The sequence below is a fragment of the Calypte anna genome, chromosome 13, assembly GCF_003957555.1.
Source record: "Calypte anna isolate BGI_N300 chromosome 13, bCalAnn1_v1.p, whole genome shotgun sequence".
NCBI classification, from domain to species: domain Eukaryota; kingdom Metazoa; phylum Chordata; class Aves; order Apodiformes; family Trochilidae; genus Calypte; species Calypte anna.
The window spans coordinates 11,169,423-11,194,796 of record NC_044259.1 but is presented as its reverse complement, the minus strand read 5'-3'; the positions used below and the strand labels follow the sequence as shown (position 1 = coordinate 11,194,796).

General features: G+C 42.0%; 1 protein-coding gene across 2 annotated transcripts; it reads right to left on the bottom strand.

Annotated features, from left to right (window-relative positions):
* Window positions 1–500: 500 nt before the first annotated feature.
* Window positions 501–24,266, bottom strand: MAML1 (mastermind like transcriptional coactivator 1). Of its 2 annotated transcripts, none has more exons than XM_030459045.1 (5): window positions 23,807–24,175; window positions 12,527–13,930; window positions 10,035–10,304; window positions 6,221–6,335; window positions 501–4,933 (listed from the first exon to the last, which is right to left on the bottom strand). In XM_030459045.1, exons 1-5 carry the CDS (start codon window positions 24,173–24,175, stop codon window positions 3,939–3,941), a joined length of 3,153 nt encoding a protein of 1,050 aa, XP_030314905.1. In that variant the 3' UTR covers window positions 501–3,938. The 2 variants fall into 2 exon arrangements, with proteins under 2 accessions (XP_030314905.1, XP_030314906.1); XM_030459046.1 differs by having other exon boundaries at window positions 3,939–4,933; window positions 12,527–13,927; window positions 23,807–24,266.
* Between the last annotated feature and the right edge of the window lie 1,108 nt (window positions 24,267–25,374).

The window sequence follows — 25,374 nt, the reverse complement described above, 5'->3', positions numbered from 1 at the left end:
GGAGACACAATGCTTCCCTTGACTTCTCTTCTAACCAAGACATTTAAGAGTCTTAAGAGGCTCGACAATCCAGCAGAGGCTGGAAGGTCTATTCTGGCATTATTTTCCAGTCTCTTCAACTCACCACATCTACGCAGTGACTTCTGAAACCTCTCAAGGCCTGGTATTTTGAAGGAACCTGCAGATATTTTTGGAACTCTACAGTTTTGCACGAGTAGTCCATAACCTCTTTTTCACTAACAACAACAAAGTCTGCAGTCCTACTTCCTACTTCAATGCCTACACCTGCATTATAAAAACAAACCAAAAGAAACCATAAAAACCAAAACAAGCCAGAAGCAAGGGATGTAGCATAAAGTCTTGTTTTCAAAGGAAAGTTCACCAAGGCCTTATTGTCCAGTTAGGCTGACCAAAAGTGTGTGTGTGGAAATGGAGTCATTTCACTATGAACAACAATGCTGAACTCTGCTCAGCTCACACAAATGTATAAAGTCACACCATGTCTGTTTAATACACTAGCAAAATATTTATTTTATAATGATAAAACAGAAGTGAAGGATTTCTTTTTGGTGCGCACCAGTAATTGTAGTAAAAGAATAAGGGGATTAATGGACTCTTTATACATTTCAATTACAAAAATTCATAAAGGTTAGCATCAAATTCAACTGTTCTCCATTTACAAGCATAAAACTTACCATAATACCCCCCCAAACACATATATAAAGAATTATAGTTTTAAAATCTATAAAAAGTAAAAAATATACAGTCAGAAGATCTAACTCTTATTCAAATCTTTAATATAAAATTGTAAACATTTATTTACACAAAGGAAATGTGTATAACAAAATTTTGAGCACCCTTTTCAATTGAATTGTGGTTTTTGGAAGGCAGTGGATGTTGCACAGTGACACTCTCTCCTTTCCTACCCAACCAAAACCGCAGTTTATAAATAAAGCCATGGGCGGCCGGCCAGGTACAGTTCAGGGGAGAAACATTTTTATTGCTCTGAAGCTGCAGCAAATGGAAAGCCCAAGTGCATATACAGACAGCTACATGTTCAAGGGCAGAAAAGGCAAAGCTCAGCCCTACCCATGCACTTAATGTCCATCTAAACCATATTTTCATTTCCATTGAACTGTCTCCACTTTGTTACAGAGATGCCGTATTTCCAGCAGTCTGATCACATTATGTGGCCAGGGCCCAAAACCAGAAACAGGGACTGTTTGTTCTGTCAGGTTAAATGCTGTTTGGATCCTGCTCACGAATGAAGACTGGTGGGCACTGGAATTCAGATTGCCTAGAATCACACTTAATTTTAGTTCAACAGGACCACGAAAAGGCCCTGTCATCAGTCTAGATACCTTCCTGAACAAACCCTCTGGTCAAGCAGGGCAATATCCACCTTAACTTCCAGAAACAGTGGAGGAAAGAGCACATCTGCATTTTCCTAGATTGCCTTTCTGGTAGTCATAATGCAAAGAGCAGACGTTTTTTTCCTCTAATTAAGGAATCACAACTGGATGGATTGGATTCTGACTTATTCAGAACAACATCTGCATGCAAAACCTGCTGGAAAATGGAGCAGATTTCACCACAAACTAGACAGGGAAGAAAGAAAAGCTGAATCCTACTACCCTGTTATGTCTCTCAAGTGTTTGTAAGGGGGAGAAAAAACTACGTGACGTTGAAGGATGTCACTTGAAATTATGAGGTCCCAAGCACTCCCAACAGGAAGGGAAGGCACACTGGTGCAAAGTTAACCTTTAAAAATAAAAATACAGCAAACACTTCTGCCACTGCCATTGCTAGCTTAATCTATACTCTTCTAACAACATTTACCTTGGACCAGTTTTTGGTTTAACTTACCAGTAAACCAAACTCACTAGCTCTTCTCTTAGATTGCCAGTACAAGAAAAGTTAGCATCAGTTATTTGCATCTCAACTACTTATTCTAGAAAATATCAGAAGTGTCAACAACCCAAGTCACTAACAGCCTCATCTTCCCATCCAAAGCCAATCTTTCGTTATCCTTTCAAAAGCTCTACGAGGGGATTAAATCTGCTTCAGTGAAATTCTATCAGCTGTTCAATGGTGGGAGATCCTCTGATCAACACACATCTTTCACCAACAGTTCAACATGATACAACATCAAATCTGTTCAACAGAGAGCAATTCAACGACACCAGGTAAGTGTGCTGGACACAACCCATGTTCCATGCATATTTGGAAAGAATTAAAAGTATTAGTGTTAAAAAGCAGTTTTTTTAAAAAGTGCAAATTGTCTCATAAAGGAGCTGCAGATACAGTAAAATATTTTCCTTCTTTGAAATTAATGTTATCCTTCACTTCCCTTCACCCACTCTGGAAAAAGCCCTCTTCCATGCATCTCTGCAGTGCAGAAAATTCCTAAAGCATCCAGGCTGCTGAGGGAAATTGCTCTGAAATCATAATGCTGGGTTTGATTAGAAAGTTCAAAGGAGTTTTCCAAAATAGTGGATTTTAAAAGGGAAGAGGTATTTGTGCATTTAAAACAAAAGCTTTCAACTTTATTTTAATTTTAAAATAAAGGTTAAGGCAAGGTGGTTTGTTGGTGGATAGGGTATTTTTTTGGTAGAAAGTAAGGACTTTGGAACACTGACTGTTCCCACTGCAGTTTTTGTCCTTTCTGGGATTGACCCCAACATATGGTAAGAGGTCTCCTTGGGCTGACCTGAAGAACCAGCATCTGCTTCAGGGGTTATTAAAGAAGTAAATCCACCAGTCTGTAGAAAGATTATCAAACTCATAACCCAGTACACACAAAAAAAAACACCAAGAAAAGACCAAGTATTTAAAGGGGGAGACTTCCATATTGGAGCAACCCTGATCCAAGTATTCTCCCAGGCTGCCTGTGCTATTATTGCTGCTAAGGACTTTTCACCTCTCAGCCAAAATCTTCATTTCTCATTTTTATTCAGAAGTGAGAAAGTCTTGTGCTCATTGTGTCATTGCCAGCTTTGGGGAATGAACTGATCTCAAAAGTTAGTTTTACTTTTTACAACAAAGAACACTAGATGAGCTGTCATGAAGCAAAGCCTTCACTTAAATACAACTACCTTTGGAAATAAGTTATGAAGAAACAGGTGCAAAGTAAATGGCTTTACAATTCATGTTAAACCTATATAGTTTAAAAGTTGTCCTGTAAGAAATTCCCCCTTTAAACACAGCAAGGTATAAGCCAAGAACTGTGCCCCTCTACAAAAGAGTGCAAACTGCAGCTTAAAAGACTACAATCTATTAAGACAACTACCTAGACTAACTGGCCAGGTTTTAATACTTTCTTTCATCTATTACCAGCATCTAGAAATATTTACTGTGAAATATCACTTGCTTATTGAGAGTACAGGCACATGCTTCAGCAATGGGGAAAAGAAACAATTCAAAACATTTTGCAAGCATACTCAAGCCCCTTTTCAAACAAAAGGTCAGAAGTTTGATGGACAGGACTATAATACCATGTCAATCTACAAACAAATAACAATTGCAAATAATAGCTGCAGGAGACTAGGCCCTAAAAAAACTTGTGCAACTATCTGCTTACTTTCTGCACTATTTCTGTGGAATTTTGTTTTACTTTTAAATAATTAAAAGATTTAATTTTAGAACACTGCAAGTGAGATTCCTGAAAGGCTGGCTAGGACACACACAGTATTTTTTGACCTGTTCAAGTGTGTGACTCCTTAGAGACACCAAGACAGAGCTCAGAGCCCTGCAGACTCGTGTGGTCACTGCTGCCATGTATCAACACTCTCTGAGAAGTGAGTTGTTGAGAAGTGCCTTTCCCAACCATTTACCTCTAATGCCTGCGAGTCTCAATGCCACAGGTTTTTTTGGTCCAAGTGTTGCTTGTATTTCATGAAATAATTAAGAGAAGTAGAACCCCCACCCCTGGCCCCATTTTAATGAGTCCCTAACAACTCATCCAAATCATTCATCCACTCCTCTGAAGTCCTGTTTTTCAGCAAAGAGTCTATCAGATCTGTGTCACCAGATAAGTTCTGAAGTCCATTATTGCCCGACTGGCCACTGTAGGCAAAAGGCAGCTCTTGACTGGTTGTCCTCACTGGGTACCCTTGACTACAGTGCAGATTACTTCTGTTGGACATTTGCTGATTTGGGTTCTGGTTGAAAGCATTCAGATCTGGAACAGTCTGGTTCATGCCAGGCAGGACTTGCTGTGAGGGTACCTGCTGCTGTGCAGGAGGAGGGTTTGTCCGCTGCTGTGCCCCTAAAGATGAGGACAGCATCTGCCCCGAGACAGCAGCATTCAGAGAGGTCATGGGTCTGCTGGTGCTTAGGCTTACCTGAGGCATTCCTTGGGCAAACTGCTGGTTGGCCATCTTTAGATGAGTTTGCTGCATGTGGAAAGAGGAGCTGGCAGTAAACGGTCCTAAGCCACTGTTTGCTTGTGTCTGGTTGTTAATATTAGGGATACCTTGATGCTGCCAAGATGGATTTTGAGCCCCCATAGCAGCCGGTACTCTCGCCATCTGTGGCTTAGATAAGGTTGGATTCAGTGCACCTTTATTGTGCTGCTGAGATATGCTTGAGTTTGCTAAGGTATTCTGCCCATACCCAGCAGGAACAGCAGCACCCTGGCCCAAGCTGCCTTGTCTCTGCATTGGTGTCTGTCCATTGGCACTTTGGGTTGCATGCTGGGGAACCATCTGTGTCATACCAGAGGCCAAGCTGTATAATCCCCCTCGCTGAATGTTCTGCAGATTGTTGTACTGAGTGACCCCCCGGTCCTGCTGACTGGAGCCCGACTGGAGTGGAGGAACAGAACTGTGTCCAGGTCCCATCTGAATCATGTTCTGGGTCTGAGGAAACATCCGTGGACTGCTGGAGCTGGACTGTCCTAAATTACTGACCCCAGGCATGGCTGAAGATGATCCTGAAATACAAAAAATATTTTGGATATTAAACACCCTGGTTCAACCACAGCCAAAATGGACTTGTAGATGCTACAATCCAGAAAGGAGATGCAGCTGCATTTGTATAAACCAACCTGTGCAACCAACACACACTCAACAGCAGTGCTTAATTGAAGAGTGTCAGTTGTTGCTCCTGTTAGCACCTCCACCTTGATCTCAAACACAGATATACGAATGTCCTAAAAAATCTCAATACCACTTCTAAGAGATCAGCATCACCAATTCGAAAAAATTTAGGCTTTAAAGGCAGGACTCTGATACTTCTTTGTGAACAAAGGTGTACACACATACTTTGAAGTGCATGCATGATGCTAGGCTGCTAAAAAACTACCACCAATGTTAGGATGCAGGGGGAAAGCATCTTACTGGAACAGTACAGTCAAGAGGTAGTACAGATACCATGATTTGGGTTGCAAAAAATAGTTACAATCATCATGAGAAGAAAATAATAGTTTTAATTATACTGATGTTCATTATGGAAAAACATGCTCTAACAGGTGTAATACTGTATTTCTGTAGAAAACTGGCAGGAGAAAAAATGTTTCAATGTGATATTTGAAGAATGCTGTTGTAACACACAATCTTTTAGTACTGGTATCAAGTTTTGCAGCTCAGTAACTAAACCCTGTCACAGCTCTACTAGACACTGAATAGCCATGAACACCATCAGGATGAGAGCATCACATTCCTCTTTGCATCTTTTCCCCTCAGTATTTATTTCTGTGGGAACACAGCAAGCAAAGAAACAAAAAAAAGGGAATAAGCATTTTTTTGTACTTTTAGTTTATGAAAACAGACAAGTGGCTTCTTGATGTAAGGATATTTCAGGTAAAGAAATGAGTTTTTACTGTTCTCTAGTTCCACATTCATAAAGCTATTCCAGCTGACCAGTAACAACCATCTTTAATTTATCAGTGCTAATACATTGCAGACATACCCAGCTCCTTCTCCTACAAAACAAAAACATGCAGAACACTAACATGTAACTTACAACAAGTAAAGGGAAATGGTAGCATAAAAAGGCCTTTAAAACAATGAAGGCACAAAAGAATTCTACACAATTCCTGAGCAATACTAAGACTCAGAAGCTTAAGTTGTCCCAGATACCTGGGAGAGGGGAAGTTGTTCATTTGCAACTGAGCAAGAGTAAACATCTGTAAGACAACCAATTCAGAAAATTTGAAGACACCTTCTTATTCAATATTGATTTTTTTTCTGCCATTATTTCAATTGCCACATTTATTTACCTGTGAACTGCCCAACCTGTTGCTGGTAAGGATTCTGTGGCTGATCCTGATACTGGGGAGGAGGTCGGGTCAGATGCCTCTGCAGCTGCTGCTCCTGCTGCTGCCGCTGTTTCTCCTAGGAAAGGCCCAGTGCAAGGAGATTAGAAGACAAGTCAGGCTGTTTCCATGGGTGAATATCTTGGATAAAAACAAGTTATCTGCATGCTCTCATGCAGAGCTGGTAATTAAAGGGGCTTCAGCAACTGTAAAGTCACTTCAGACCTTTGTTCCCAAGGTTCAAACAGTCCATTTAATCATAGAATCATAGAATCATAGAATTGGCTGGGTTGGAAGGGACCTCAGAGATCATCAAGTCCAACCCTTGATCCACTACTGCTGCAGTTCCCAGCCCATGGCACTGAGTGCCACATCCAGTCTCTTTTTAAATATCTCCAGGGACGGAGAATCCACTGCTTCCCTGGGCAGCCCATTCCAATGTCTGATCACTCTCTCCGTAAAGAAATTCAAAGACTACTCGGAGGCAAAAGGACCAGAGCAGACAATACAGAGACAACTCTTTTTCTAGGTCTTGATTTCAAAACTTAAAACACTATACAAGCCTTATATAGCACAGGTCTTCCAAGAAGATTATGAAAAACTGCAGAGCTACATTTCTAACAGAAGCTTTACAAGTTCTGCTACCACTGTTCAAAACCACTTCAGCCAATCCACTTCAAACAAACCCAACTATTCAAAACAACCTTGCCTCTCTGAAAGCAACCTGTAACTCAATACTCAACCTGTAACTAATATACAGTAAAACCATTTGAGAAATAAACCAAGAAGATTTTCTTTAGGAAACTTTTGGGGAAAATGAAATTTAAAGTCTTGAGGGATAGATACCAACAGGACACTTGGCTCCTGACAGCTTCTGCAGTATAAAACCTGCCAGGCACAGCCTTTCTGGCTCTCCTTCCACATGTATCTTCAACTGGCCTAAAACTCTAAGTTAACCAAGTAGTGATACTTACCTAAAGTGATCCTACTGAGTGATACTTATCTGAAGTTGCACAGGGCACATAAATTCCCTTCCAAGAGTACAGGGGTAAAGACACAAGCAATAAGCCTTTAAAGAAGGGACTAGTCCAATGTAACAAATAGGCTGATCTGCATTGCTACCATCCTTCTGAAATGTCTACAACTAAGAAGCTGTTGAGACATGCAGAGGAATGAAAAGGGCAGGCTGCTTGACAGAAAGACCTGCTACTTGCAGGACCAGTCAAACCTGAAAGAGGCTGACCACAGAAGCCAAGGAGAAATGCCACAGTTCTGAGAGAAATGAAGAATGACAGAACCTGCCTCAGAAAGATTTGAAAAAGAAAAGAAAAGAAAAAGAAAAAGAAAAAGAAAAAGAAAAGAAAAGAAAAAAGAAAGAAAAGAGCAAGAAAAAGAAAGGAAAAAGAGCAGGAAAAAGAAAGGAAAAGAGCAGGAAAAAGAAAGGAAAAAGAGCAGGAAAAAGAGCAGGAAAAAGAGCAGGAAAAAGAGCAGGAAAAAGAGCAGGAAAAAGAGCAGGAAAAAGAGCAGGAAAAAGAGCAGGAAAAAGAGCAGGAAAAAGAAAGGAAAAAGAAAGGAAAAAGAGCAGGAAAAAGAAAGGAAAAAGAAAGGAAAAAGAAAGGAAAAAGAAAGGAAAAAGAAAGGAAAAAGAGCAAGAAAAAGAGCAAGAAAAAGAGCAAGAAAAAGAGCAAGAAAAAGAGCAAGAAAAAGAGCAGGAAAAAGAGCAGGAAAAAGAGCAGGAAAAAGAGCAGGAAAAAGAGCAGGAAAAAGAGCAGGAAAAAGAGCAGGAAAAAGAAAGGAAAAGAAAGGAAAAGAAAGGAAAAGAAAGGAAAAGAAAGGAAAAAGAAAGGAAAAAGAAAGGAAAAAGAAAGGAAAAAGAAAGGAAAAAGAAAGGAAAAAGAAAGGAAAAAGAAAAAGAAAGGAAAAAAGAAAAGGAAAAGAAAAAAAGAGGGAAAAAAAAGAAAAAAAGATGCAGAATATCAAATGCAAAGAAATCTTTAGTGTTTCAGGGAATGGCACTAAAGCTACATGAAACTCCAATTCTCCAGCAAAAGGCAGATGGACTGAACCAGAAATCTTTTCTTAAAACTACATCCTCTATCATGTGTATCCAAAGAAAGAAATACCAAATTAGAATGCTAACAAGATCTAACCTGACTGGGCAGCACAAGGGCAAAAACATGGGAAATGCAATATCCAAGTCTGCTCAGCCCCAGAGCAGCTCAACCCCAGCCACCCAAGCTGGGGAGCTTGAGCTCCCCAGTATCACTACAAGAGATGCAAAAGAGCTCTCCCTGCCTAGGGCAGAGGTTGGAACCAGATGGTCCCTTCCAAGCCAAACCATTCTTTGACAGGATGTTCAGGTAATTTTCTTTAAAACATTGCCAGGCACATTCTTATGTTTTTATCTATGCTAGGTCAAGAACTGAAGGAGTTCCACAATACTGCAGATTCTACTACCCTCTCCCCATTGCAATATACTCCCCAACCAAGATTTCAATTCAGAGGGGACTGTGTAATTTCCTTCTTTCTTAAATAAACTGATGGAAAGCTGTTGCCATGAAATTTAAGGTGGCCACACACATGACCATTACATTCTTTCACTATCTCTGTTTTCCAAACTATTACTCCAGCTAAAATCCTGTCTACCAGAACAACTCCCAGCTCTGAAGCTGAGACCACTGAGATTTATTGCCTTTTAACAGTGCTGAAAATTAAAGAAATGACATATTCTGAACTGTTATTAGTTGAAGGACTCCTGAGCATTTAAATTTTTAATTTATTTTGTTTTTTAATTCTCAGTGGCTTTTTTTTCATTAAGCCACTGACTTTTTTTTTCCAATTATCCTCTAAGACAATGCTTTCTACAGCTCTTTCTTGCCTGCCCCTCCCTTCATTGTCTTCAAAGATAAAACTTCAGCAGTTCAGATCATGACACTTCTTCCCCAAAGATACAAATACCACGTTCTCCCTGGGTCTCACAAATCTTTAAATATTCAGCTTCCCCTTCCTCTGTATCAGACACTGGTAATTTCTCTATATGCACAGTGCCAGTGCCTGCATGGACTTTTAGAAATGCAGAAAAGCACTGATTACAGAAATGACACCCTTTGGGCTGATTCCCAGCTGAAAGACTTGGAGAAGTTTTAAAGCTCAGAAGGTTCTCACAAGGAGCTCATTTCCCTGACAGACTCTAAAGCAGCTTTCTGCAGTCTGATGGACAAAGTTAAATCCTTTTGGCAGGATAAGATAGATTAAGATGGAAGTCAGATGCAGGTGTGTTTTTATTTTCCCCAAATAAAAAAGTGAAAGATGTGTTAAAATTTGAAACATGAACTGCTGTGGATCCCACAGGGCAAAGAGGCAGAAAGCCCAATGAACTTAAGAGTTTATTGCTCATTGCTTTATTATTTAAAGCTTTACAGAACACATCAGCAGTATTCCAAACTTCGATTTTATTTTTGCTATTTGATTTGTGTTTCTTTCTTTAAAAAGTGCAAGTATTGTCCTGTATTTTCACACTACTCAATTCTACTAATTTTATTCTTTTCATTCACCACAGAGCCTTGTAACAACAGAAAAAATAATCCTCAGCAATCAAGTGCTATGTGTTTGAGTTACTTTTATAGAAACATAAAGCAGCAATTGTACTTATGATACCAAAGTGCCCTGCACTCTACATTTCCTTATTTTGTGATGTGATAACTATCTGACAAGATCTCAAATTTTCTTTCAGTCCACCACAGTAAAGCAGCACATGGAGAAAATGACTCCCCCTCACCTGCTCAGCCAAAAGATGTTGCTGTCTCTGCTCCATCAGGAATTGCTGCTTCTGTTGCTCCATGAGCAAGTGCTTTTGTTGCTGCTCCCTCTGCTTCTGCTGGTCCATCAGTATTTGGTGTTGCTTCATCACTACTGCTTGCTGCTGAGTGCTGAGATAAGGGGTGTTGCTGTGGTTACCTGCCATGGAGACATTGGGAGCCTGGGCACTCACCCCAGGGCCCGGGACAGAAACAGGAACACGAGGAACATTAGGAGAAGGGTTTTGATCCTGCAGAAAACAGAAAAACAGAAAGAGGTTGGCCCTCTGGAATTCAGAAACTAGACAGTTACACACAGATGAGGAAAGGCACTTTGTGATGATGACCATGATTTGCATTATTTTGACCATTTTACAGGATAGGAAGAAAGACTTCACAAAGTCTACACCAGGAAGGGAATCATAACCCATCCCAGAAAAGCAGAGATTGACAATTATTGCTCATTTGTACAATTACACTATTTAATAAGAATTACTCAAGTTCCTTATATTTTGAAATTTTGCTGAACAATTTCTTCACTTGTGAACCTTCTGACAGAAAAAAAAGTATGATGCAGTTTCCAGTTCAGCTGATCAAAGACAGCCAAAAATCCATCTATAAAGTACCAGACACATAAGTGACAACTAGGTCAGAAACTCCATAACTTCTGTGTCAAGGTACTTCCCAAAGTCCAGCTCTGACAGGGGAGTCCAGCTCTGTGTACTTCTGCTCAGCCAGAGGAACAGTGCCAGTTCACAAACAGCAGCTTCAGTCAACTTTGATAGCTTTTCAAACACTACATTTCATCATACAAAACACTAAATAAATCGTGCCTCTGCTGTCAACATTAAACTCAACAAGTGTTTATGCCTCCCTTCCTAAAGTTTCTTTTTTTAGGATTTATTTAGTATGGATATTAACATATTTTTCCAGTAATCCAGTCATCACCGTATTCCCCACAGAACAATACTACAACAGATAACCCTGCTAATATTATTATTATTATTATTATTATTATTATTATTATTATTATTATTATTTTCTCATAAGTCTGGGGGTTTTTTGGAAAGTGGAACTTGGAATAAGCAAAAATAATACGGAATGATCATAACTCAAGATCTAATACCCCCTTCTTTGTACCAGCAAACCCATTTGAAAGTTGATAATTCTTATAATTTTTAAGCACAGCTTCATCTCTAATTCAGCTAACTGGTTTGGCTGTTGATTCTCACCCTCTGTAATTTTGTAAGAAATCATGAGCCAAATATAGCTAATGCTGGGCTAAGTTGTTCTGTACGTAAGTTTTGAGATGTTCTCCAGAAGAGGTTGTCAGTATTTCTGTTAATTCAGTTCATGTCAGTGCAGATGCAAGGTCACCCTCATGCTTTCACCCAGAGGGAGATGAGACATGCACAGTCATCTCTGCCCTCCCCCTTCTTATATCAAAATGTCTTTAGACTGTTACTTTTGCCAGCTTGTAAAGAGATTAATTTAATTTTTTTTTTTTGTGTGCCTTATGAAGCACACATTGAGCCAAGATTTTTATTTGGACAGTGTGGTCTTGATCACAGACTAATCAGATCTTTCTCAAGGGTTGTTTTTGTTTTCTTTTGGGAACGTATTAGTAGCTTTGGATCCCCAGCAGCTTTAATAATCCTTATAACAAAGACCTTTTTTTTTTTTTTCCCCAACAAGCCCTCTAGTATATGCATTGAAGGCATATGTTACAGAGTCCCAGCAAGGATACCTCCCTTCACAACCTTCACAACATAAATTTCTACCTGCAACATATCTGTGCTAACAGTTACATGTAAGGCAAAGAAGTATCCTCTGGAATTTTCCTTTACAAGAACACCTGAAGCATTTGCTTCAGGCTGCCCATTATCACTATTACTCATTTTAAAGATTTATTTCTCTCTTAACCCATACTTCCCCCAAAGCCAGGAGACTTACCCAACAACAAATTCTTAGATTTGACAAGCCCCAAGGAAGACCCAAGAAATCAGGAATGTAGCCACCCCTTTCATCTTTTAAAAAAAGCAGCAACCAAAGGCATGCCTTTTTTATAAACTCTGACACAAGTAGGGACTAAAAAGAAGGTACAGAAATCAAAGCTTCTTTGAGAACATTATTAACACTCCAGTTTTACTTTAGGCCAAAGTTTACAAAGCATCTATTTATCTTTGTAAATAGAAGCTTTTATGAAGCACGACATAATTTGTTGACCACAAAATATAGTAAGCTGGAAATCACACACGACCACATGACCTAGAAACAAGTATTAGAAACTGGAAAACTGAGTTCTTGATCCTTATCTCATCTTATTGCATACAATAATCTTTATATTTCCAATCATGTGGCAAGTGTTTTGAAACAACACCAGTGTGTACTCTAGCCTTATTTATCCAGCACCCTCTTGCACAACCTGAAATCTGCTACAAAACAAAAGGTAAGAAAACTCAGAAGCATTCACCTGACTGTGTGGCAGTCGGTAGGTAATGGACTTGGGCTTCAAAAGGATCATCCCATTTTGGTCATCACTCACATGAGGCAGAGGTGCCTGCTGGCGCTGCTGTATGTACAGCATGGGAGTCTTGCTCTGACCAGGGACTGTCACCCCCTGCTCACATTCTGCTTTGTAATGTGAAAGAGGTTTGGTGTTTCCATAGTCTAGCATAGAGCCTTGACTATTCACAGGGTTCTGGTTCAAGCTGTTCTGTTGATGACCCAAAATGTTCACATGGTAATTGCCTGCAGCTCTCGGTGAGCTTTTATTTCCCATGTTAGACATAATGATTTTCTGATTGTTGAAGTCAGGCTGGTAAACTGATGGGCTGGTGGGATTTTCCATGGTATATGGGACAGCCAGTGGACTATGAGATTGTCCAGACTGTTGCCACGTAGACATCTGATTTGTTTGGTGGACTTGTGAAGCTTGCTGCTGGTTCTGTAACATCTGGTCTCTCTTCTGCTTGGCAGCAATCTGCTGCAGTTGATGAGCAGAAGACATTTCTTTGGCACTTCCTGCACCCTTTCCAGGTAACAATACACTGGGGAGAGGCCTCTGGACGTTCTGAGAGTGGTTTGATGCCTGCATCATAGGCTGATTAGGGTTTTCAGTCATTGACTGATTGGAAGGCTGAAACATGGCCTGAGAATTGGCGACCGCTGGGGAAGCGGCACTCACAGGTACAGAGGCAGCACCAATAAATGCTGGACCTGATGAAGTGGATCTCACCTGGGGAGATCCCATCTGTTCCTGTTCAAAGGGTGCTGGGGAAAACTCAGTCTTTATGTTAATATCTTGTGGCAATGGAGTCTGTGCAGCTGAATTTGAAGAATCTGCATCTTTTTTCTCTTCAAAGTCTTCGTTAAAGAGATCCTTCATGTCTTCATCGGGAACCGATCTATTAAGCTCCTCGATAAGTTCCTTCCATTCTTGCTCATTAAGATTAAGATCAGGCATCAAGTTATTCTGAGATATAGAACCCCCTGCTCCAGCAATCATACATGGAAGATCATCTACAGGCTCCTGCTTCAGCTCCTTGTTCAAACTCAGAGGAAATGAGTCCTCAGCATCTCCACTTCCATTCATCTGCAGGCTGGAATCTGGAAGACACTTCTTGCTGATGCCATCGAGCCCCATTGGATGTTTTCCATTAAGCTGCAAGGTATCTCCACTGCCAGATTTTTTGTCAAGATGATGGAGTGGAGACACAGGAGGCATCCCATTGGAAGAACCACTCACTCCACCAAGAGCATCATCACGACGCAGCTTCTTGGACACAGCAAACACATCACCATAGCCATTCTGCTGGTCTCCATTCTGAGGGGAAGCAGCACTATCCAGTTTTCTTTTCACAGTCTCATGGAGCTGCTGGAAAAAGAGGAAAGTTGGAGTTATTTAGTTTTATGTTTCACAGATTAGGACTTTTATTCCTTATCAGACCACTGTCTAGCTCTGAATAAAACATTAAAAAGGCTACATCTTTGCTTTGGTAAGATTTGTATGAGATGACTTCCTTACTATAATCCTTAGGGTAAACTTCAAAAAATATTTACTGTATCAAACAGAGCACTCACCTCCCAACAAAACCAAAAGCTGCCATATACTTTGATAACAGTGTCAAAAAGTTGAGAAAGGGCTGTGAATCAAATATATTATGATTTTTGCTATTCAAAATGAAAAAACTGTGAAGAATGTTAAGATTTAGACTTTAGATGGGAGTAAAAACCTGTATTTTATTTGGCCCACGTACATATGGAATAACTGTTCTGTAAGACAGCTTTATAAAGCAGTCTCTCATTAAAATATTTAGAGAAGAAGATTGTAACTTTTGGAGAAGAACTATATAACATTTTGTATATAGATTTTGTACGCAATCACATTTTTGGCATTACAGCAAAACCAGTTTGTCACTAAGCAACTACTGTTTCACACCTATAAAATGAAATTCACAGTTCAGACAATTCTATCATAGCAGTGCAAGTTTCTTTCTTTCTTTCCTCCTTTCTCCTGGAGCATCATTTGCCAGCTGGCCCTTGCTGTACTGTGACCAGCAGAGCCCCAACCAGCTCAACATTTGGCCTCTCACAGAGCTTGCAAATCCACGTATTCTTTTTCTTGTGGTGCCACCTAGAAGCAAACAGAAGGTACAGCAACCAACCAGAGCTTGAGAGCCCTTTCTTTGTTGGGCTTATTTCCTGGCAGCATTATTTCAAATATAAAGTTCTTTCTAGTGACCTCAAAAACACCTGAAAACAGAATTCAGGGACACATCAAAGATGACTGAACTATTCCTTCCCTCCGACTCATTCTGTAAAAATAAAAAAGCTGTGCTGGGACTACTAACACAAACTTGTAGTGTAGGGACACTGCTCAACCAGAGCAGGGAGCTTGAAGAGCAAAATCTGTCACCACCAGCTTCCCTGACCTCTGCAAAATGCCTTCTACTTCTCAGCAGGGCATGAGGAGAATCTCCCCAAAAAGCCACCCAGCTGTGGAGTGGTTCACCCAACAGTTCTCTCAGATGGCAGAAAACCAGCTCATTAAACAGACCTCAAGACAAGTATGCTTATTTTAATATTACTTGCAGTCTCCACAATGCAGTCCACTGAGCCTTAGGGAATAATGTCTCATCCAAGAACAAATGGGAAACCTCAAGATCTCAGCACTCAAGTTGTATGGAGAGCCAGCATAAATGATCAGAAGAATTCTACAGCACTTGCCTGGGCAACAGCATTCTTCAATATAAGGGCAGAAGGACTCATTCAGTTAATTGTTGTGATTACTTTTTTTTCCAAACAGCCTGGAGTTAGCTCATCTTTGAAAAAAACACTTTTTGTATAATGCTTGCATAGGTAGCAGCAAAATTTTTATCTGAGGGATCCACTGAAGCTATCCAGGAGACTGTGATCTTCTAGGTGGCTCATGGAGACAGCAGAGCAGTGACATCAGCAGAAGACCTCATAGGACAAGGTGAGATGTACATTTGGAGAGGAGGCTGGAACTTGAATTCCCTTAATTTGAACATTAGGTCTACAGTTCTGAGTAGCAGATCTAGAATAAATTTTTCAAATACTAACTTGAAAAAATATTGAATTTTACTTTTTTTTGTAAAATGGCAAAACAACAGAAAGTGATGAAGCCTCAACTCAATTGCAACATTTGATTTTCAGCAAGTTTCCCATTGTTTATTTCATACTCCAACTGGGAACACTGAAGCTCAAGGTAGATGAGTAATTTGCCCAAGGTTGTATGATGGGTCAATCACTCAGTCTGAAAATGGATCCTCCTTTATTTTCATAGAATCATAGAATTGGCTGGGTTGGAAGGGACCTCAGAGATCATCAAGTCCAACCCTTGAACCATCCAGCTGCAGTTCCCAGCCCATGGCACTGAGTGCCACATCCAGGCTCTTTTTAAATATCTCCAGACACGGAGAATCCACTACTTCCCTGGGCAGCCCATTCCAAGGTCTGATCACCCTCTCCATAAAGAAATTCTTTCTAATATCCAACCTAAACCTCCCCTGGCACAACTTGAGACCCTGCCCTCTTGTCTTGCTGAGAGTTGCCTGGGAAAAGAGACCAACCCCCCCCTGGCTCCAACCTCCTTTCAGGGAGTTGTAGAGAGTGATGAGGTCTCCCCTGAGCCTCCTCTTCTCCAGGCTGAACACCCCCAGCTCCCTCAGCCTCTCCTCATAGGATCTGTGCTCGAGTCCCTTCACCAGCCTGGTTGCCCTCCTTTGGACCTGCTCCAGGACCTCGATCTCCTTCCTGAGCTGAGGGGCCCATCAATCATTAGGGAAAAATGCACTACTTGAAAACTGACAAACAAGTAACAACTTAGTTTTGAACACCATATATATTCTTCTCACATTTAAGCTGATTTCTATATTAGAGTAGAATATGTGCCCGTTAGGCTCACTGCTGTAATTCCAATTCACACAGAGAAGTCGAGGCAATTAGGATTTTGGTAGCATAGGCACATGGCTCTTCACAGACTGCAAAACCCACCTGGGTTGCTGAACAAATATTCTGAAAGTTCATCTGTGCTAAGGCATTTGCTACTGTACCACACACACCATTTGCAGTATATATACAACTAACTAGTCTAAAATTAAACCATCCATGCTTATAGGATACACCTACTGTAATCTAAACAAGATACAGACCTCTGATCTCCACTACAGGCTCCTTCTACCAATAAAAAACCTAGGAGCTTTTGTATCTGCATGGGTTTTAATGCTTGTAATGCTCAGATACCTGATTCTTAGTGATAACTTTCCTTTAATTGCTCTAGACAAAGTCCTTCTTTCACCTAAAACTGTATGTAAACAAAACTTTGATAAAGTCACCAATGATGTAGAATTTTGGGGTGACTGCTTCCAGCCTTGCTTCACCTCACCTATATCTAAGATTATTTGAAAGATACCATACCATGTATATGCACAACAGCCAACAGACACATGGGAAGGAGGAAAATCTGCTTATCTTCTATCTCTATCAGAAAAGATTGAGCCCAGTTCATAATCAGGACACAACTTTTGAGGTTTAGAAGCTATATTTGCATGCTTGTTCACATTTCACATTAAAAATATTCAAAGGCATGCTTACATTTCATGGCATTAAGCCTACAATGATATTTATGTTACTGTAGTTAGCTACAATACTGCCAGCCAACCAGCTGAACACTGAACTAGTGTGTTCCATTTGCCCTCTTTGCCTTTATCAAGAAAAGACAGAGCTACAGAAATGTGTAGAAGCCAAAAGTTACAGGTTCCTTCCCCTCTGCCATTAGAAACATAAATCCTGATACCTTCTATCTACTCATGTCTCATTTTGAGTACCAGAACCTGAAAATCTCAAACCAAATACATTCAGATAACTACTCTGCAAATAATGACACTTTCTCCTGTAAAATTCCTTTCTTATATACATTTCTTATGTGCTAGCTCAGTTCCCTATTTCCTAAGAGAAAAATAATAAATTAAGTTATTCCATAATTTGTCTGTGTCTATCCAAATAATCTGGTTTTGGGAGAAAGAATAACAAGGAGCATATGACAAGTCAGACTACAACCTATCTACATATCAAGCTGCTCCAAGAGAGTTCTGGAGGCAAGAAAAACCTGTTCTCTCCTGCCAAAAAAGAAACACTGACAAAGTAAAGCATACCTTGCTACTACCAAAATCCCTTAAGCTTTAGTTTTATAGTCCACTATCATTCTCAAGGCACAGTGGCCCTCTGGTATGCTGCTCATGGTTTCCTTAGCAGAATCAATCAATTTGATTTATTCCACTGTCAAAAGATCACACACAGAAACTCATTCCCATTTTCTCAACCTATCCAACTTTGCAACTTCCAAGAACTCAGCTATTTAGCTATTTCCTAAAACTTTTGCCCCAGAAGTATTTATCCAAAGTATTTCAACCAACAGAGGAAGGGTGCAATGAAAAGAATATAAGCAAGTCTCAGTCCTTTGGCCCAAGACAGGAGACAAAGTTTCTCAAAGAGCCCCTCAAGGGCCACGGGCTGCACATCCTCATCTCACACCATCAGAGCTGCATTTTATTCAAGTGAGCAAAACAGTCCTCGAAATGACAATAAATACTCTTACTTATCCATCACAACAACAGGGGTGTCCAACACAGGCACCTCTGATCATGTCACTCACAGTGTGTACATGCTAATACTAACCTGGGCACAGGACCACAATGCCAGGGATGGAGGCATCTCAGCCCAGTGACAGGGATTCCATCAGAAAATGGGCAGCACTCACTGATAAGATGTATTTTATCATTTTGATAAGATGTATTCTATGTCTTAAGCACACCATTTTTAGGACAACACTGCTCAGCTGTGTTGTGGTCTCAATGTGGGGTCAAGTTGGCAGATTTCACACAACCTGCCCACAAACTATCACAAGAGCCCAACAAGAAACTGGAAAAGCTTTAAAACCTCACCTACAACTTTTGAGTTAGCACTGGCAGAGTTCAAAACTTCAGAGTATGAGGCAGTGCCCTCTTACTGCCTAGGTGGGAAAGGGGCATGAATCCCAATGGTACAAAGTTGTTTGGGTTTTGTTGTTCATGTGTTTTTTCACTTAAAAAGGAAAATATTCTCCCAAGAATCAAAACATCAGTGTGAAACACTCAATTTCCGAAACTAGTTTTAAGTAATATGGAAACAATGACATTTCAGTGTGTTAGAATGTAACAAGCAGGAAAATTTAGTTCACATTGTTTGCCTGAAAGTAAGAAATCCTTCCCAATGCAGATTTTGTCATACTTTGAGTCCCATAGCTGAAGATGGTAAATACATCAAAAAAAAATAGAAATTGTGTGCAAGCTTCACTTTTTCTGAAAAAATACATAGTGAACATTGCAGAAACAAAACTTCTTAAGAATCTGGCTCTTACACTGCACTTTTAGGCTCCATATAATGTTCTGGTCTTGTTTTTTCTAGCACCTGTTAGAGATACTAAAATATTCTTACAGGATTCAATAGAACTTTCATTTTTTGCATTTTATTCAGAGTAATCTTAAAACTTCAGTCTCACGATCAAGTTATGTCTACAAAGATCTGTTATGAAATACCAAAAAGAAACATATAATGCTGGTCATTTTCAAAGACAAAATGCTCTACTACTCCAGAAACATAATAAAAATCTAGTTCTAATATGCCTCCTAGCTAGACCCAGCACTGTCACCTAGCAGGGGACACCAAAACAAAGTATTGATTTTTCTGCCATGGAAGTGGTAGCATTGCAGCACAGTCAAGGTCTCATGAACCAGAGGTTACAGCAGGTCCCCTGCACACCCAGGCTCTCCTCTCCTGCCTGGCCAAGGACAAAAGCAGCAAAGATGACAGACAGACAGACAGACAGACAACCTCTTAAACTGGAACAACAATACAATTACCAGGAATTGCAGAGTATGAATTTCAGACAGAAAACATAATATTTTGACTATACAACATAGTAATGACTCCCCAGGTACTGTGCATCTACCCACAGCTTCCAATACTGCACTGCTCCTGCAAGGAAAGCATTTATTACCCAATGTGTTCCTGCATTCCATGGTGCTGTCAGAACCAAACTGCTGGACTGATTTTCATTCTGACTTTAATTCCAGAAGACTTTTGTGTTTGGGTGACTGCCTGCTGGAGTGAAGAAGGGCTGTGGATATGCAGGTCTATAAATATCCCAAGTCTGCATTAGTCACAAGGGGCAGCTTCTGCTACAGGAATTGTTCTGCTGAATCCAAAAAAAAAAAAATTAAAAAATAAAGCCACTGTGCCTTTAGCTGCAACGCCGGATCCTCCACCTCACTTGAACATAAACAGCAGGAGCAGCTCAGTCACTCCCTGAGCCTTACAATTTAGGAAGCATCTCTGCATATCTAACTAATCTAATAAGGGAAACGTTTCAAACACACAACAATACCTCACACAGAATTCACAGGAGACAAAGAAAAACCTGTCGGAGTTGTTGGGCAACAAACTATCAGACTTGTCAGCAAAAACAAACAATGGTGGCAAGACTACACTGCACTGTAGTTATGTATAAATAAGGTGGAAATAAGTTGCTATTTTTGTGGTAAAACGTCATTTCACAATTTAACACCCCTATACCACAACTGACACAAAAAGGAGGTCTTCTGAACTGTTAGTATAGCAGCCAGAGATTTGTTAGGGGAAAGCTATCAATGCTCATCAGTACAACCCAGGCAATCTATTCCCCTTTATTTATTACTTCAGGTCTTTTCAACCAGGAATCACTGCACTGCTCTCCTCGAATTTCTTTTTAAACTTTTTGCTTGGTGACTTTGCTTAAGTAAGAACTCACCTATTATTTATGTCAAAACTCCTACTGCTCCCAAATAAATGCTGCTCTGCTCTTCAGCTTTAACACAAAGCACTCCCAAAACAGGCCACCAACTACACCTCCTCTGCCCATTCCAGAAATACTGTTTGTGGGTTTGTGGTAGTCCTAGACAAAGCAAGCCAGCTACACAACTGCTCTCAGGTGAGGGAAAAAAAAAACCAGTGAGACACAGGGAGTAGATCTCCTTCCAAGAGACCACATCATAAAACAAGGAGTGGAGATGAAAATCCAGATCTTGCCATTCTCATTCACATGTCAGTGAAACACTTTCTGTTGTGCTCAGTGATATGCTACATTATAATCTGAGAAACATAGGGAAGAATGTCTTTCTGCTGCAGAGAATTTAAACAGCATTATTTAGAATGATTTTTTTTACTGACAGCATTATTTAGAATTAACTTTCTCAAATCAGAACCTGGCAAAGAGGAAAAAAATGTTCTAGGAGACAGGTCCTGTCTCTTACGAAATTACCTGTTTCTCAAAAATACAAGATCAATAAAACAAACAACACATTATCCAAACACTAAGTAGCTTCCACTCTGAACAGTCTTAAACAACAGGAATAGGAAGTAAATGTCAACATCTGCATTTCCTAATAAATAATGGTCTTGTAAAAAATTGGAAGTTTATAATTTTTTTCATCTTTTTCTTCAAATGGGTCTACATGGTGCCACAAATTATCTCAGGTATTTCTGTACCAATGCTGCAATCTCTTGGTTTCTGTGGCTCAAATTTTAGAGCTACTTAGAAAGAAAGCAAAGGAAAGAATCCACCCCTTACTTCTGCTTGCAAGCAAGATGCATCCAGCTTCAGAATCTTAAACAGGCAAGAGACTAATGGAAGAGAAAATATCTGATTTTGGCCACATTAAAAATCACACAAGACATTAAAGAGGAGGTGGTGGTGTTATTCTGTTCCCTGTGACTCTCAGGCATTGGCAGATGATCCAAAATACAGTATCTGGGACTGCACACACTGTCCATGTCTGTGGCACTGCAGCTTCACATCCTTCCCATACAAGCCCTCTGACACAAACCCCTTAGCTTCACATGAGGTGATTTCTCTTTCAAGGATGAAAATAAAAGCTTCATGAACTTCCAACACAAAGTACAAGCTTCCAGGAGAAGGTTAAAAGGCATCTTCCTGAAGAACTCTGCATAGTAACAGTAATGATGGTTGACAGACTGTGTGTTTCACTGATCTACCAGCATTCTCTTGAAAGGAATGTGTCCAAGATATTTTAAAACAAGATAACTTTGGTTTTCATCCAAACTTTATCAAATATTGTAAACCAAACTCGTGTCCTTCCCATACAAGGCACAGGCTTGGTCTTGATAACAACTACATGATTGCTAGAAGTAAAATACCAAGCCCAGAGAGGTATCTTCTATGCCAAAGGAATGAAATCAGCAGCAGAGGTTTTTTTGTTGTTGTTTTTCAAAACCTGAATTACTAAGCAGACCAACTTTATACCCTAGTAACAAGGTGATGAATCAGCAGCAGCAATTAAGCTTACAGTCATGTCTCCCAGGAAGGAAACAGCAGGCCAGCACGAGGAGGAGTCATTCATACACTAAAATCCTCTTCTGTTGTGTAAATTGGCCACTGGCAGCAGCTTCCTGAACAAGGAGGGCTTCCCCAGATGTGCAGTGTCCTTCAGAACCTCACTGCTTTTCAGAGTCTTCATTATAATGGATGCTAATTAGATCAAATCCACATCCAAAGCAATTGAAAATAAAAGACACCAATGAATTAAAGACATCTTTCTTTTAAAAGATCAATATGAAGACTGTGGTGGCAGTTTAAGCAAAAGGATTTGATTTGTTAAGGAGCTCTGTGTGTAACAAAAATATGCATTATTAATGGATAGAGCCCCATATGCAAAAAGCCTTAGAGCATAGACAGGAGATAAATAGGAATCCCATCACGTCTTTGGATAATAAAATACAAGTTTGAGTCTTTTTTTTTTTTTGACAGAAGCTGATATTCAAAATCAGTCTACTAAACACCAACTGCCCAGAAAGTTTAACAGAATCAGTGTCTAGAATGCACAAGTTCTCTCTTCCTCAAGTAGCTTTTGGTATCAACTCCCTGAAGTGCTCTGGGACACAAGTATCATCATCTTCAAAAAAGTCAGCAAGCCCTGGATTCTCACGTGTATTAGCAAGAACAGAAATGATTCTGTTGAATATCATTTCAACTCAATTTGTACATACTATAAACCACACACATTATTTACATTAAAGATGACAATTGAGGCACTCCATGTTTCATTATTTTACATTGTGTCCAGTCACACCCAAATACACAGTAACCTCTACCTGATTCTGATTTAAAAACTGTAATTAACGAGGTCTAAGTCAGCAGAGAATCCCATCCTCCTTCCCTTCTAATCTGACAGAACACACAGAGCATCTTAAAAACTGTTTAATTTATATATTAACCTGGAAATGTCTCAGGTTAATCCAGTATCCCCTTTTACAGACACTCAAAACCATACTGTATCATTTTCATGCTGGCCACCGTGTAGAAACACCCGGTTTTAACACAGGTATTAAGACAGGCAGTATTTAAGAGGTTATCCTACTAACCTACATTACTGACACATTAGTACACAGCAGTATATTTAAAGGGCTCAGAGTAAGTTAAGCAATAACTATCCTGATATACAAACAAGGCTGTATGAATATATCCTGACAACCAGAAATGCTAGAGAAGCCAGAGAAACTAAGCCAGTTTTTAATGGGTGGAGTGGGATTCCCGTGGTGTTCACACCCACTGGAGCGAGAGGCAAATAAGCAGCTGCCTTTCCAATGAAATCCTCCCCAATGCAGACCAGAATTAAAAGACATTATTTGGCTTAAAAATTCTTCCTCAGTAATAAGCATACCCTTATCGAGTGACTCCACTAGACCCTAACAGCTTAAATTAAAAGCATAAACTAGCAAACAATTAAAACAAAAATAAAAATCCAAAGTCACAGCAGCATTCGTGCTCCCTCGACAGATTCTGCAGGAACATTTTAGGTGAATTAACCAATCCACAGAACGCTGCTCTGGATGCCTGTAACCCCCTACAGATCCACCCCCTGGTTTCTCCGTACTCTTCCAACGCCCAAAGGTGACAAGAGCGAAGATAAAACCCCCCGATCAGCTGCTAAGTTGCAGCAGAGCCGGCACAGCCTCCGTGAGGGAACGCCAGCCTCAGCCCTGCCTCCACAGCCACCGCTCCAGCCCCGACAGCTCCTTCTCCCTCCTCCACCCGCCGCCAGGTCCCGGTGCCAGACGGGCACAACCCCGCCGGCCGCCGGCTCCCTCCGCGGCCCCGACCGCCCCATCCCGCGCCCGGGAACCCGCCCCTTACCGCGATCAACGTGCTGCTCCGGCCGTGCTGCTCGCCGCTCGCCGCCTCGGCCTCCAGCCCGTTCGCTCCGGTCCTGTCGGCGCTTCCCGCGACGGCGGCGGCCGGCGGAGGGGGCGCGGGAGGCGGCGGGGCCGGGGGCGGCTGCCGGTGCTTGCCGGCCCGTTTGGCCTTGGCCTGCAGGCAGCGCTGGTGCAGGGCGAAGGTTTGCTGGCGCTCCAGCTCCAGGCGCTCCGGGGACACGGCCTGGTAGCGGGACTCGCAGGCGCTGTGGTGCCGCCGGCAGAGCTCGATGCGCCGGCGGAGCCGCTCCATCACCGCGCTGTGCCGCGGCACCACGAACTCCGCCATGGGGCAGGGGGGCAGCACCATGGACCGGAGAGCGAGGGGGGCGGCCGCCGCCGTTCACCGGCTCCTCACACCGGACCCCGCCATGGCAGGGGCTCCTCCACCGCGGGCCTTCCCTGACCTCCGCCGCTCCTCCCCCCCTCCCGCGGGCCTTACCTAAGCTCCCCGCCTGGCTCTCCCCCGCCCCGGTTCCTCCCCCCCCCCCCCGGCCCGGCGCCCGCTCCGCTCTCCCCCGCCCCACTTCCTCCTTCTCCCCCGAGGCCGGTGCCGCTTCGCTGCTCCCCCCTCTACCTCAGCGCTGCCCAGCGGCCGCTGCACACCCGCCCCGGGGTCCCGGCTGGAGCCCGCTCCGCTCTCCCCGGGCGCGGCTCGGCCCTGCGGCCGCCGCTCTCAGGCACGGGCCGGCCCGAACCCCCGACTCCCCATTGTTATCCGCGCCGCCGCCATCTTGAAATTGTTTTTCCCCTCCAGAGCCGAGTTGAGAATAAATAGGCGGAGCTTCCTGGGTGGGGGGGCACGTCACGCCGCGTCACGCGTCACGCGCCCTGAGGGACACCCCCGCCAGCCAATGGGAAGCCGCGGAAGCGCGAGGCAGGCGAGGGCGGCGGCGCGTGCGGGCAGAGCGGCGGCCCCCGGGGCGCCCTCTGGAGCGTTTAAAAGGCACGCGCAGAGAGGGGGCGGAGCGAAGCGGAGGCATCGCAGCCAATCAGAGGTGTGGGAAGGCGGAGCCAGGGGTGATTGACAGGAGAGGGGGACAGCGGCTCAGCTGCCCGCAGCGGCCCCGGCGGAGGGGCAGAGCGGGGCAGGGTTTGCAGGGAAAATCCTGGGGTTTTGGGGCACACGGAGCTGTGGGAAAACGAGTCTTGAACACCAGAGAAGGGAATCACCTCACAGAGCCGCCAGCTTGTCACCTCTTCCCCTGCCTTCACTTTGAATCGACCCGAGATGAAGACAATGACAAAAAAAGCCCAACAGCAGTGATACTTTTATTGATTAGTTTTTACTTTTTTTTTTTTTTTTCCCAGTTGAATCTACAAGAACCTTTTTGGAATGGACAGGTCTGTCGTGTGAATGAGAGTAGAGGCCCCATTCGGCAACACTACAAACTCAAAATCCCTTTTTGACAGGAGGAGGCAGCAGTGGTGGTAACGGGGGGACAGCTGGGGAGGTGCCACAACCACCACCACCACCAACCACCACCAACACCAACAACAACCACCACA